Source organism: Poeciliopsis prolifica, unplaced genomic scaffold (genome assembly GCF_027474105.1).
Source record: "Poeciliopsis prolifica strain line A6 unplaced genomic scaffold, Auburn_PproV2 SCAFFOLD018, whole genome shotgun sequence".
NCBI classification, from domain to species: domain Eukaryota; kingdom Metazoa; phylum Chordata; class Actinopteri; order Cyprinodontiformes; family Poeciliidae; genus Poeciliopsis; species Poeciliopsis prolifica.
This window is the reverse complement of record NW_026562393.1, coordinates 9,349,521-9,362,052: the sequence shown is the minus strand read 5'-3', so window position 1 is coordinate 9,362,052 and position 12,532 is coordinate 9,349,521. Positions and strand designations below refer to the sequence as shown.

The window sequence follows — 12,532 nt, the reverse complement described above, 5'->3', positions numbered from 1 at the left end:
CCCCGATCTCAGAAAAAGTAGTTTTATGACATCTCTTGCCATATATATACTGATGACAAATATTTATGAATTATATTTCTGTGACCACAAAACAGGAGTCGAAACACATCCACTAAGGATGGGTTACATTTTCCTGCAGCTTAATGGAAAAATTACAAAATCCAATTTTGTCGTCAATACATCAGACAGAAATTTTAACGCTCACAAAGATCAATCACTAATTCAAACTGCTGCCATCTGAAAATATTCCCCCCAAAAAAGGGTTCCCTGTCAAAACAGCACACAGAAAATATGTTTTTATTTTCTGAAGGTTATTTTAACTGTGTCTTAACTGTTATGACTAGTTGTACAATAGATTTATTGTTCATGATGCAATTTTCTTTATCTTTATTCTTTTATTTTCATCTATGAATTGGTATAGTCCAAATGAATTACAAATAGTTACAATTACTTTAAGCAATATATGCATTTTAACTGCAATTCGAAGACGTGCAAGTTTTTTTGGTAACCATTTTGCCATTTTTCTTCAAATACTTAGAATACAAATAAAAGCCAGACATGTTTTTAGAAAATCTATACACTTTCTAAATTAAACCACATTGATAGAGGATTTTAACTCTCGGGAGAGAGTTTGACAATAGAAGAATACTATTCTGATGGAGACTTTTTATTCTCATTTCTCTGTGACACTAGTTGTGCATTTCTCTAAAAAGTAATTTCTACTGCAAAGTAGAAATGACTGATCAGTGACATCAGTCAATAAAGGCTTAAAAGCTATTACCATAAAGAAAGAGGCCAGGATAGTGTGAGTGAAGAGCACAGGCAGGGGTTGCAAGGGAACTCCAAACAAAAGAGCAATATCAAGCAGGACTTTCATGGTGAAGGAACAATATACTTTTTGAAAGCAGATGGTTATTTCTCTAAGGCACAAGAGTACAATTAAACCCAATATTAAAATATGAAAGTGCTTCTAATAAGAAAAAATCAAAGTTTCCATTTTCCCTCGCAGACTATCTTCCCATCACTCTTATTTGTCGTTGTCTCTCATCCTGTCAGGTTTTTGTTTTACGAAGAGCAAAGTTGCGCAGGATGGGACAGAAAGAAAGTATGAAAAGATAGAAAAATAAAGAGAGAGGGAAGGTTCTAAAGATGAGGGACCTGGGTGCTGGTGGTGCAAAACAGAGACAGACAGCATTGGTTGGAGGAGTAAATCAATAGAGTAGAGCCGTCGGGGAGGTGGGTAGCCAGGGCAAGAAAAGAGGAGAGGAGAGGAGAACCAGCGCAGGGGCCCGGGCTCCGATCACAACGCTGGCTTCTGGCGTGCAGTGGGGAATAAAGCCGGCCTCTCCGGGTCAGCACCAGAGAAAAAGGTGAGATTAGAGGAAAAGTGGAGGAGGTATTTTCACAGGAGGGGTGGGAGAGGTGGGTACTGGAGGATGACAAGGAGGGAAAAAGAGAGCGTGTGTATGAATGTGTTTGTGTGCTTGCTGGATACCTGGCAAGCCAGGGACCAACCGGCCCATTAGCCTGTGGGCACCTACATATGGTTCACTGATCCCTTTGCTGAGAAGAACTCCTCACCTATCAGTCTTCCCATCTTTTTTAAAGATACCTTCACTTTTAACCCTTCCTCTGCTTTGGAAAGAGGCTCAGTCCTGACCTCGATTTATGATTCATTTCTGTTTGATGTCTATTCTTGGACTGTTATCTAAAATTGAAAAATGTAATAAAAAAAGAAGAAACTAGACACAAAGGGAAAGGAGTTGGGCCTGCTGAGCGTGTGCACATGCGCGTCCATCAGTGGACACACACAGAAGGCCATCTCCTTTAGTGCTTTGCCTTTTATTGTAATGTGTCCATTGTTGGTGCTGAATTGCTTCACCATTAGCATAAGAATGCAGCAGCACACATAGAGACTTAGCCAGATCATTATCTCTATATATTTATGTATACTTTGTCATTTCATGATGTGGAACACATTGAAATGCTGATGAGGCCAGTTAGGCCTCTTTTCCAAGCCTTTCCAACATGTGCCCTCCTGAACTTCCCAATGCACTTCACAGTTTCCCTGGGTCTCTGCAGGTTCTGCACTGGAATGCACCAGCAGTTTGGAAATTAGGAGAAATGGCGAACTAATGCATTACGGTGGAGAAGTGAACACAACTTAAAAAGGTCAAATTTAAGGACAAACATGGGGAATAAAGTGGGTTAGAATAAGCAATCTCAATTGTGTCATAATTATTTTTTTAAGTATATAAAAGGAAGAATGTAAAATAAATGTTTCCAAGGGGAATTAACTGAGGCAGACATGTAAAAGTGGAAACACTACAGCATAAATAGAACAAAAACTGTCCCTCATAACTTCCAGGCAATTTTAAATTATCTTAATAAAATGGCAGAGAAATAGTGGAAGCAATATATAGCAAAATAGTGCTGTCTCTCCCCCACTTCTTCCTGTAGACTGCTTATCAGCTGTTGAAAAACTAGACATATTTTCTCCTTTATACTGACAGTACTGATAATCCAGTCAGTCAATTAGTGGAGTCAACATCCAAACTAAGACTTTCCATTCAACTATTTGTATGGTTCAAAGTCATTTTGACGTGCCATACTGTGTCAGAGTGACCAGACTTTCATAACTCCGGTCACTCAAAATATGTTAAACGTATGTTCAAATAATTTTTTTTATTTAATAATGAGGGCCTGAAAATATTAAATGAGTTTATGAAGTAGCAGTTCACAAGCTTCCTACTTCTTCCTAGTTCTTTTCAAACATATTAACATTATTGTAGTACACAAATATGTGTCTTTTGCATTCCTTGTTCATGTGTGTGGTTTTATATTTATGTCATGTTAAAAATAAATAAGATGCCCTCCACAACTTACTGCTGTACACTCAGGATGACTGAATTAAAATTACTTTCTTTTTTTCCTCAATTACAACAATGATAAATTTAACTTTTGGGAAATATTTTTGATTACAAAAATATATATAGTGTAGGAAATATAGGAGTGCATTATATCACTCTTATTAAGATGACAATTTAAAAATTACAGCTGCCAAGAAACAAGGGGGTGTCTGTAAAGGAGCAGCCTGCAGGCTAGCAATCCTGGCTAATAAAGAATAGTTAGTTTTTTTTGTTTTTTTTAACAAAACATCACTGGTTCATTGGTCATTTTTACAAATGACAGTGGGGAAAAAATAACTCCAACAACTTATACATATAGTTAACTACCCCTGCCACTGAACAACATAATGTCAATTGAGCAACATCCAGGAATAATGGTTGCTTTTCTATTTTAAATAAAATTAATCAATTTTTATTTTACAGTGTGTGTAAACCCCATGAAATCATAGTATTTGTATTCAAGTATCTCATACGACTAGCTTGAAACTATACAGCTCTTAAATTTCCTCTCATTTTATGTGCTTTTGGAATACACAGAAAAAAACGTAGCAAACAGGAGAACAAACAGAGGAACAAAACTAAAGACTTTAGTCTCACTGCAGGACTAAGCTGATGCTCTAATGTTTGCCAACCTCTGGGATAATTGAAAAAAAAAAGGAAAAAGCACTTAATTCATCTTCCACAATGTAATTCTGATCAAGGCCACAGCTAGATATCACTGCAGGCTTCAAAAACACCAGAAAAAAGGCAAAATTGTTGGTTGCAGAGAGCAAAAGTACATCCCCCTTTCTTTTTGGCAAGCTCCCTCATTAGAAACACTTAGGATCAGAGGAAGAAACTTAGGTTTAATTGTGTGTGTGTGTCAGAGTTGTGAGCTGGGGTTCAAATGTGTAAACATGGAAATCTAACTATTAGGAATCACCAGTAAACACAGAATGCAAAAAGAGTTCCTCATCTATTCACCGTGTTTCCTTCTCTGAGGCTTACTTATTAAAAATCAAATGCCACTGCCTAAAATACAGACGGAAAACACAGAGCCAATGATTCATAATATATTTCATAAATACTTCATGAATCCCCCTCACCATGCTTAAGCCAGTCTGGCAAAAAAAGAAAACATTGTCACCTATTCTAGTACCTGCTTGTCAGCACATCACTGGGGAGTGGGTGTCACATGTCACTTCTGGTTTACACTGGTGCATGGGATGGGCTCGCTGCATAAAAATGGGGAGTAGGACAGAGAGGAGAACAGAAAGAAAAAGTGAAGGGGAGGTGGAAAGGAGTGAGGGAGGAGGGGGCGTTATCATATCATCTCCCCATGTCTTTATATCCCCCCCTTATTATCTTTAGCCCCCCACTCTCACCAGTCACTCAATCACACAAGCCCTGAGGACAGTGAGGGGACCTGGGAGGGCCTTCACTTCTCGCTTAAGACTGAGCCAGACAAGCGTCTGAAAGCTATACTGATCGCTGTCACTGTGTGTAGAAGTGCGGTGACTTTGGAGGGGCCAAGAGAGATAAGCGGGGAGAGGAAACGATCGGCTGGTCGGATAACGGCTGAATTTGCACACTGACAAACAAATCCGGTGCTTCGGGCAAAATGCAGATATCCCCTTCCTTACAGACAAAAGTTACCATAAGAGAGATGAGCAGGAGGGAGGAGTGGGCAGATCTCACTACAAATGTGAGGCTACGTGATTTCTGTGAGGCAATTCTGTACAAAAAATAGAATTTATCACTAGAAATACTAAGATTTTTCCTAGTGCTTTCCTAATGTTTACGTATTAGCCAATATGTTTTTAAATAATTTGCATATAGGCATAAAGTTTATGTTTACTTCAGATCTAATAAGGCAAACATAACTATTTCTGTTCTGTATCTGTATGCACAATTCTTCATGACAGAGAGGAATTGTGCATACAGATACAGAAAATGATCAATTATTCTAGATCAAATCTTAATTTAAAGTGCATTATAGTAGCAGAAGCCACTTGCTTATCTATTCCTCATTGATTATGATTTAGGCGACGGATCATCATCGTCTTCTGTCTTCGCCTGAAGACAGCACAGGCTGTTGATATGTTTAAAAGTCAACTTAAACTGCATCTTTTTGTCTTCCACTAGCAAACTGTTTACAATAATTATTTTTTTTAATATTTTGATTTTATGTAACGGTAATTATAACTGTAGTTATATTGCATTGTTGGTCTAACTATAATCACTATATCTACTTTCTTTCTTTTATCAATAATTGAAGAACTTTTAAATAAGTTGTTTGAATTTAACATTTTAGTATTTTTTATGTTTGTCTTATAAATAAAGCTGGCTTTCCTTAATAAGTTCAAGCCAGTCTCCCCTCTTTTTTCAAACAACGTTGTGCATTTGGGTTAATTTTCCTATCCTTATTTAAGCTAGTTTGCTGAATTAGTTTGTTTCGTTGGTATTTCTGTGTTGTTCATTGCCTCTTGTTCATTCTTAGGAAAACACTTTGTGTTTCCCATGTTGTTCATAGAAAGCACTCAAAATATAAATATTGATTGATAGAGATGCACTGATCAATCTGGCAGAGATCAAAACGAGAAGCCCAGCAGGTCATATGTCGATGAATTTGATTTTTAAAATTATTTCTTGAATGTGTTAAAATTAGCAACTTGCTCTCATAAGAATCTGGACATTTTCTGTCTTATGTGTGTTGCATTCTTTACATAAACTCCATTTTAAGGTTGCTGGTGTTTTTATTTACCTAACACATTCCAAATTACATATGAATACGTATTTTTTATGCTTTATAACAAACTGCTTCAACCAACTTGAGTGACAAGAACTAAATCCATGAATGAAGCCAATCATGGTGTCCATTAAGAGGACATGGAAAAGCCTCCAAGTCTCCAAATTCATAAATAGCTTGAGGAAGATGCACAGTTCACAGCAACCTCCAAATGAAAGCCGTGATTCTTAAGTAGAAAGAAAGATCCACTTGCTTACATCTTAAATCTGCACTTAGAGCAGAGTAAATGTAGGAAGAAAATCCCAGACAATTTAAGGGAGTCCCTTTTATAACTTGTTATGAGTGATTAGACTTTAGCGTTGATGGGTTATTAAGCAAAAAAAAAAAAAAAACTAAACAAAAAAAACATTCAAAGAGTCAATCTGTCTTCACTTCTGTCTCTGGTAAGAACAAGTAAGCCAACCTAAGGCGATTTAAAAAGTGTTGAACAACCAACTCATGTTGGTCTGTCATGTTGTCTCTTGCAAGACTCTTAGTAATGAGGACAAGGGGCATAAAAACATAAACCCTTCAAGATGGATTACAACAATCCCAATGCATAATCTCTTCAAGCATGGTTAACGAAAGAATTAAACTTCTCCAACCCTCCCTCAAAAAAAATCTATCAAAAATACTGCAACATAATTATCAGCATTTGGGAGAAAAAATAACTTTTTAAAGGGCAAAGAAAGTTAAAACAAAACTTTTTGATAAATGACTTTGCAAACTATGTTCTATTAAGTTGCTTATCACATCAAACATGTCAAGCATTAATGCCACTTAATTGGTTGCTGCAACCTTGAAATATTATGGCTAAGTTATAAAAACTAACTCAATATAAAAAAAAGGTAATTCTCAACATGTTTAATACTTTTTGCTTTTAAGCTTAGCAGTAAAATCAGACTTGTGCTACAGCTTAAAATTATACAGCTAATCAATTGTTAAATTAGTAAATGTAATGCTAAAAATTAACAGCTTAGTGAGTAGCTGTTCATTGTGACACTTTCAACCAATAAAACAGGACACCAAAGTGCATCATGATTCACACACAATTATTATTATTTTTTTTATCAGATTTATGATCAAAGTTGGTACGTTTAATCTGATCTTTCATTTCTTAGTGTATTTGCATTTTTTAATTTTTTTTTTAATTTTTTTATTAAAACTGAAACACGTTTGTTTCTGTTAAAAATTTTTAATATGTGTTATAAGTTAAAAAGCAGTCCAGCAGTTTAAGTTTTCTTTTTAAGGTCACTTCTGAAAGGGATATACAGAGGTGAAACATTTTTTAGACCATATTTTTCCTCTGTGTACCTGGAAAATAAACTGTTCAATATTTCAAGGTTGGTCGACTCTTTGGAAATGCATTAATTATCTCCCTGGGCAGACACAAGGAAGCATTCCATCTAAACCGTTTTTATTAAAGGATGAGGCAGTCCAGACATCCCCCTTGACCATGACTGAAGCTCCCAACAATACCCAGCAGACAACTGGAAATTAGGAAGGGATAGTTGTAAGCCTGTGACAGTGGGGTCCGTGATTTAATTTCGTGATCTATAATGGAATAAATGAAGCCAGAAATGAGTGGGAGACGTAAACGAATCATTCCATCATCGTTTCAAACCTTTTCAGAATGAACATGTTTCTTCAAGTACTGTATTTCAGATGAATACACAAAAATGTGACCATATCACATATTCAGATCATGGAATAACAGCCATTGTGCGCTGTGGCAACATATTTACCAAGCTCACAAAAAAGGCTTGGTGAGGATGGAGTGTGTGTTTCAAAAGAAATCATTGAAGCGCAGTGATGAATGGCATCTTTTTGGGGGTCCTTGATGAAATAATATTCAGCATCTTATGACGAATCAGCATCAGCATTTCTATCCTAGTAAATTAGCCCTGCAACAAAAGCATCGCACAATGGCTCTCGTCCCATCAATATAACTGCCTTGACCATAAGAGACACTAAAAGAGAGAGAACTATGAGGTACTCAATAATAAAACTTATCGGGGTTTATATTTAAAGGGTTCTAATTAACCTTATTTAAGTCAAGGATTCTTCAACATAATGCCTCTTACATTTATACCCTTCTATTGAATATAAAAAGATATATACATTTCTTAAGGAATATGTGAAATTGTAAAAGAGATGTGAAAATTGGTGAGGCCTAATTATGAAATTCTTACAATACCTTTACAAAATTATATTAGACTTCACATATTTTTAGTTTTTGTTCTCCTGATCTAAAACTTTAGAAGAATGCTGGGAATACTGGAAAAAAAAATGTCAAAAAGAAAACATAAAGAAAAGGTTAAACACAGTAATAAGGGGAATGAATTTGTCATTTTGACTCCACTCCAACACCTCAAAGCAACTGATAATATTGTCCATGTTGGTCCTGAGACAAAAGACAATCCTTAGAGCAATAGTGCCATCTACAGCAAAAAGACCTGAACATCCATGCAAGCCTGTGGAACCAGGGCTGCATGCTGGGGAGCTATCCTGAACTTCTTCACATTGTTGTCATGTTGAAACCATCAATTTGATGTGTTTTACTTTAGCTACACCTAAAGAGAAAAATAAAACAGTCCAACCAATTGCCTTCAGACGTCACATCATTATCACATCATTATTGAACTTCTGTTGGCAAGCTTAGAAAGATTGAGCCAACTAAAACAAGTTTTTTTTTTCTTGATTATTCTAGAATACTCTTTAACATTCTTGGGCTTTGTTGTATGTTTATGAATGTACCACTTAATCCTATGAAATAAGCATTTTTCATAAAATTTGTAGAATATTATACGGTAATCCAAGGAAAAAACATTATCTGAGCAGAAGGCTGGCAGGCAGGTCTCCAGAGGTTCTTTCATTCCCAGCACTTGCCATTTGAAATTGGTTTGTAAATAGCTGGTTTATTTAGTAATGCACTTGTAATTGAAGAACATCTTTCTCTGTGGAATACTACATAAATATAGTACACCTGTGTGTAATCTAATCTCAGTGTAAAGACAACTGTTCTGTGACAGTCTCAGGGGTTTGCTAAAAATGGTTGGTGAACAAATAGCATCATGAAGACCAAAGAACCCCTCAAATAGGTCAGAGATGAAGTTGTGGACAAATTTAAAGCTGCTCAGGTGGGAAAATATGATGACAATAATTATTCATGCACTCTAAAAATCTGGTCTCAACAAGAGAGTGGCAAGGTGAGAGAACGAATGACTAATTTGAACATCAATCTGAACACACCAATACTAATTCAAAGTATGTTGATGGCATCATGTTGTGGGGGTGCTTTCTTCAGCAGAAACAAGGAAGTTTTTCAGAATTAATGGCAATATGGGTGGAGCTACATTTATGTCAATAAATGTAGCAATATACAACAGCCTGAAATATTCAACCACGGCTTCAACAGAATGGTGTAGGTCAAAGCATTTTCATGTGTCAACAAATGCAGAACAATTACAGTATTCATATTTGCAAAAGTAAAAATAGAAGTAAACCTTGTATTATTTCGTTCCTCTTTACAATAATGTCAATGGTGTCACAACTTGTATTGATCAATCACATAAAATTCCAATAAAATACATTGAAGTTTGTATGATAAAAATACATTTTGTATGGTGTTGTAAAACAGTAAAACTGCAGAAAAAAGCAAGGAAGACATTGTTTTTTTTTTTTAAACCAACAAACACAACACCAACTTATGTATTTTAATCAAATAACACCAATTGATGAAATTATTTTAGAAATGTTGACAAATTGTTCCATTTAGAGAGGATCCCATATATTAAAGCCGTTTCCTCTGTAATCCAAAGAGATCTGCTCAATAATTCCAAAAATAATCTCATCTGACAAAGCAAAAGGCAACTATCACTGGAAATTTGTCTTTCAATTTTCTTCAAACATTTAGATTCTCAAAGAAGTATGAAATTTTACTAGAAATTATACTGTAAGTTTGGCACTGTCACTGCCACTTTGAACAGAAACACACTTATCAGCCATCAATTTGAATAAGATCATTTTCCCTTGTCAAATACTGAAAATCACCATATTTTTCCTTTCACTGCATTAACACTAAGAATTCCCACTATTATTAGATTATCAACACATCAACAGGGATTTTCTTAAAAATACTGCAAGTCGTCTTGACTTGATGAAAGCTGCTGCTAAGAGCTAAGCCACTCTGCTTTGTCTTGCTTGAACCCTGGCAAGCAGGATTGTTCAAATCTTAGTTATATATTTTTTAAAAGAATGGCATCCCCTTTGGCTGCTGCACCTTTCAGACCCCCAATGCCTCCTCTATTATCAGGATGAAGCTCTCGACCACAGCAACAAAGCCTATATATCCACCTTAGGGAGGCCTGTTTGATAAGTTGTCTTCCTAGATGAAATGGACAGGTTAGCGAGGTCGACTCTTGCCCCGACTGGAAAGAAGCGGGAATGAGGTCTCAAGCTGGCACACCGGTGGTAGGAACACTTCAAACCATGGGTGAATGAGAGGATGAGAGAGAAGGCTAAGGAGGGAGACACCCGTGGGAGGCCAGTGGGGGGTGGGAAGTGCGGCGAGATTGAGTAGTGAGGGAGTGAAAAGGCCTTGATATCTACGGAAAGCACAACAAAGACAGAGCTTTTTACATTAAAAAGAAAGGAGATTGCCTTTTTTCTACCAGATTCCTCTCGAACCAAATGTTATGTCCTTCCCTGGCCTGTAGGAAGTGAGAAGCTGAGGTTGACTACAGCATTTGGCACTTCTGATGCACATCTGAGAGAAGTGGAAGTTCTTGCTTTCCGAACACTTGCATCAGGGAAAAAAGAAGTTCCAAACAAATATAATTATGTAAGTTGGGTTATCTTAATTTCCATGTGTGCTGCTTAGGCCACGGCACATGATTTGAAAAAGGGATAATTATGCTCAAACAACACAAACTATGGTTGCTGCTTCTTTCCTTGTTTCATCTTTGCATTTCATTATTGCATGCCGTGACATACCCAACTTTGGTGTGTGAAGATGACGCAAATGTTTTTTTTATCCATTTATATGTTATTGTAAGCTGAGTGTAGGAATGCATAACAAGTTTCCTATATGCTCCAAAGGGAGAAATAATACTAAAAATAAAATCCCAGAAATGAAAATTAAGACTAACATCAGCCCCAGCGGGTGATAACTGCTTGATAATTAGGCACAGTGAGTGAAGGAGGAAGAAAAGTTAAAGATTAATTATGAGCCAATTAAAAACCCAGGGTGAGGAGAGCAACCTGACTTGGCACAGAGACCTCCTTTGTCATCTCAGTCAGGCTGGTGTGTTCATAGATTAATGGTGCATTATGTCTCAGTCTAAGCAGGTTTTTAAGCAGGTTTTTAAGCATGTATATGCCGATGGTGTGCATTTAGAAGAGTAAAAAATTTCAAATATTATTTCATTTGAGACATAATACAGCTTGCTCTACATTTAATGTTATGCTTTGCAAAGATGGTTAAAATCTTAAAATAATATTTTATTGTAGAGGGATTATCCCACTGATATCAACTTTTCAGTTCAGTATGTTTCACAGCAGAGAAAGAAATCCAATATTTTTGGATAACAGTTCAACATTAATTTAATTCATTTTATTGCTATAATGGTTATGATGATGATTGTCAATGAACATAACCTATTAAGTATTAATTAAAAAAATAGTAAAATAGTAAATACATAAATTTTTGAACTATTATCATTTCAATTAAAGTTAATGTAACAGTATTTTTAGTAATAATAATAATAGATGCTTCAAAACATTCTGGGAAAAAAAAAACAACCTGAAAACTCCAGGTAAGTTTTCTTGAAATGTCTTCAAAAATCTGCTATAAACAACATCTAATATCCTTGTTAATGTGATTTGTTCCAAATAATTCTAAAATGTGGAAATACAGCAAAACAGAAACATGAAGGAACAGACCTGAGTGGTCTCATCTGCCAGGTCTGCAGTTGAGACCACTCAAGAACACTCTACTGCAGTGTAAGCAGTAGCACAACCCTACAAACAAAACAAATAACAAAATACATTTATCATTGAAAAATCCTCAACAACATGTAGTAAAAAAGATCATACTATTCCAAAGGAGAAAAAAAGTGAGTTGAACCAAATAATTGCCTATTTTTGAAAAAGGGTTTTCGATCAGGTGAAATACCTGGAGTATTTTTGAGTAAATATAGAGTAAAAAGAAAATGACCCAGAAGAATAGACTGTTCATTAAGCTTTGACAGAGGTTTGAAATGAAGCAAAAACATACAGTGAGTTATGAATTACTAAACAAGGCCAGATTCTGCAGCAACACAAACATGCACAACCTGCTCTCAGTGGGCATTCCTTGCAAGTTCAAAAATAAACTGTGAATTAATCTCAGCGGATGCAGCGCTGGGCCTCTGTGCTTGGCTGTTTGTGTGAGTAAAAATGATTGCAAGAGAAAAGGTGTTTGGGTTAGAGACCAAGCTATGGTGCAAATAGACCTGATGCTGGTTGACAGTAACAACCTTAAATATGGCGTACATGTAAACTTTGTTTTTGTGTGGAAACTTTTTAAATATGTTGTGTATTCGCAGGAACTAGTGATGTTATCATCCTATGAGAATTTTTGTTTATTAAAGGCACTTACAAAGTCTTTCTCGAGCTTCTCCACCTCCTGTTTGTAGCTCTTCAGTCTGCTGTTGTACATGGCGCGGCTCTGGATGGGGATCTCCCGCACCTCCAGGTCCATCTGCTCAAGCTAGAACCCACAAATAACACAGTTCATGGCAAAACATTCCCAAGGTGTTTTCTTACACTTTAAAATTATTTCAGCAGCATCAAAAATCAATTTTGAAGCAAGAAT

General features: G+C 36.1%; 1 protein-coding gene across 4 annotated transcripts in view; it reads right to left on the bottom strand.

Annotated features, from left to right (window-relative positions):
- The window catches only part of vti1a (vesicle transport through interaction with t-SNAREs 1A), a 128,807-nt gene that overhangs the window by 108,991 nt on the left and 7,284 nt on the right, over positions 1-12,532 (bottom strand). For all 4 annotated transcript variants that reach the window (XM_055042624.1, XM_055042622.1, XM_055042625.1 and 1 more), the window contains exon 3: positions 12,317-12,427. In XM_055042624.1, coding sequence (XP_054898599.1) covers positions 12,317-12,427 — 111 coding nt within the window. The remainder of the gene's footprint in view (positions 1-12,316; positions 12,428-12,532) is intronic.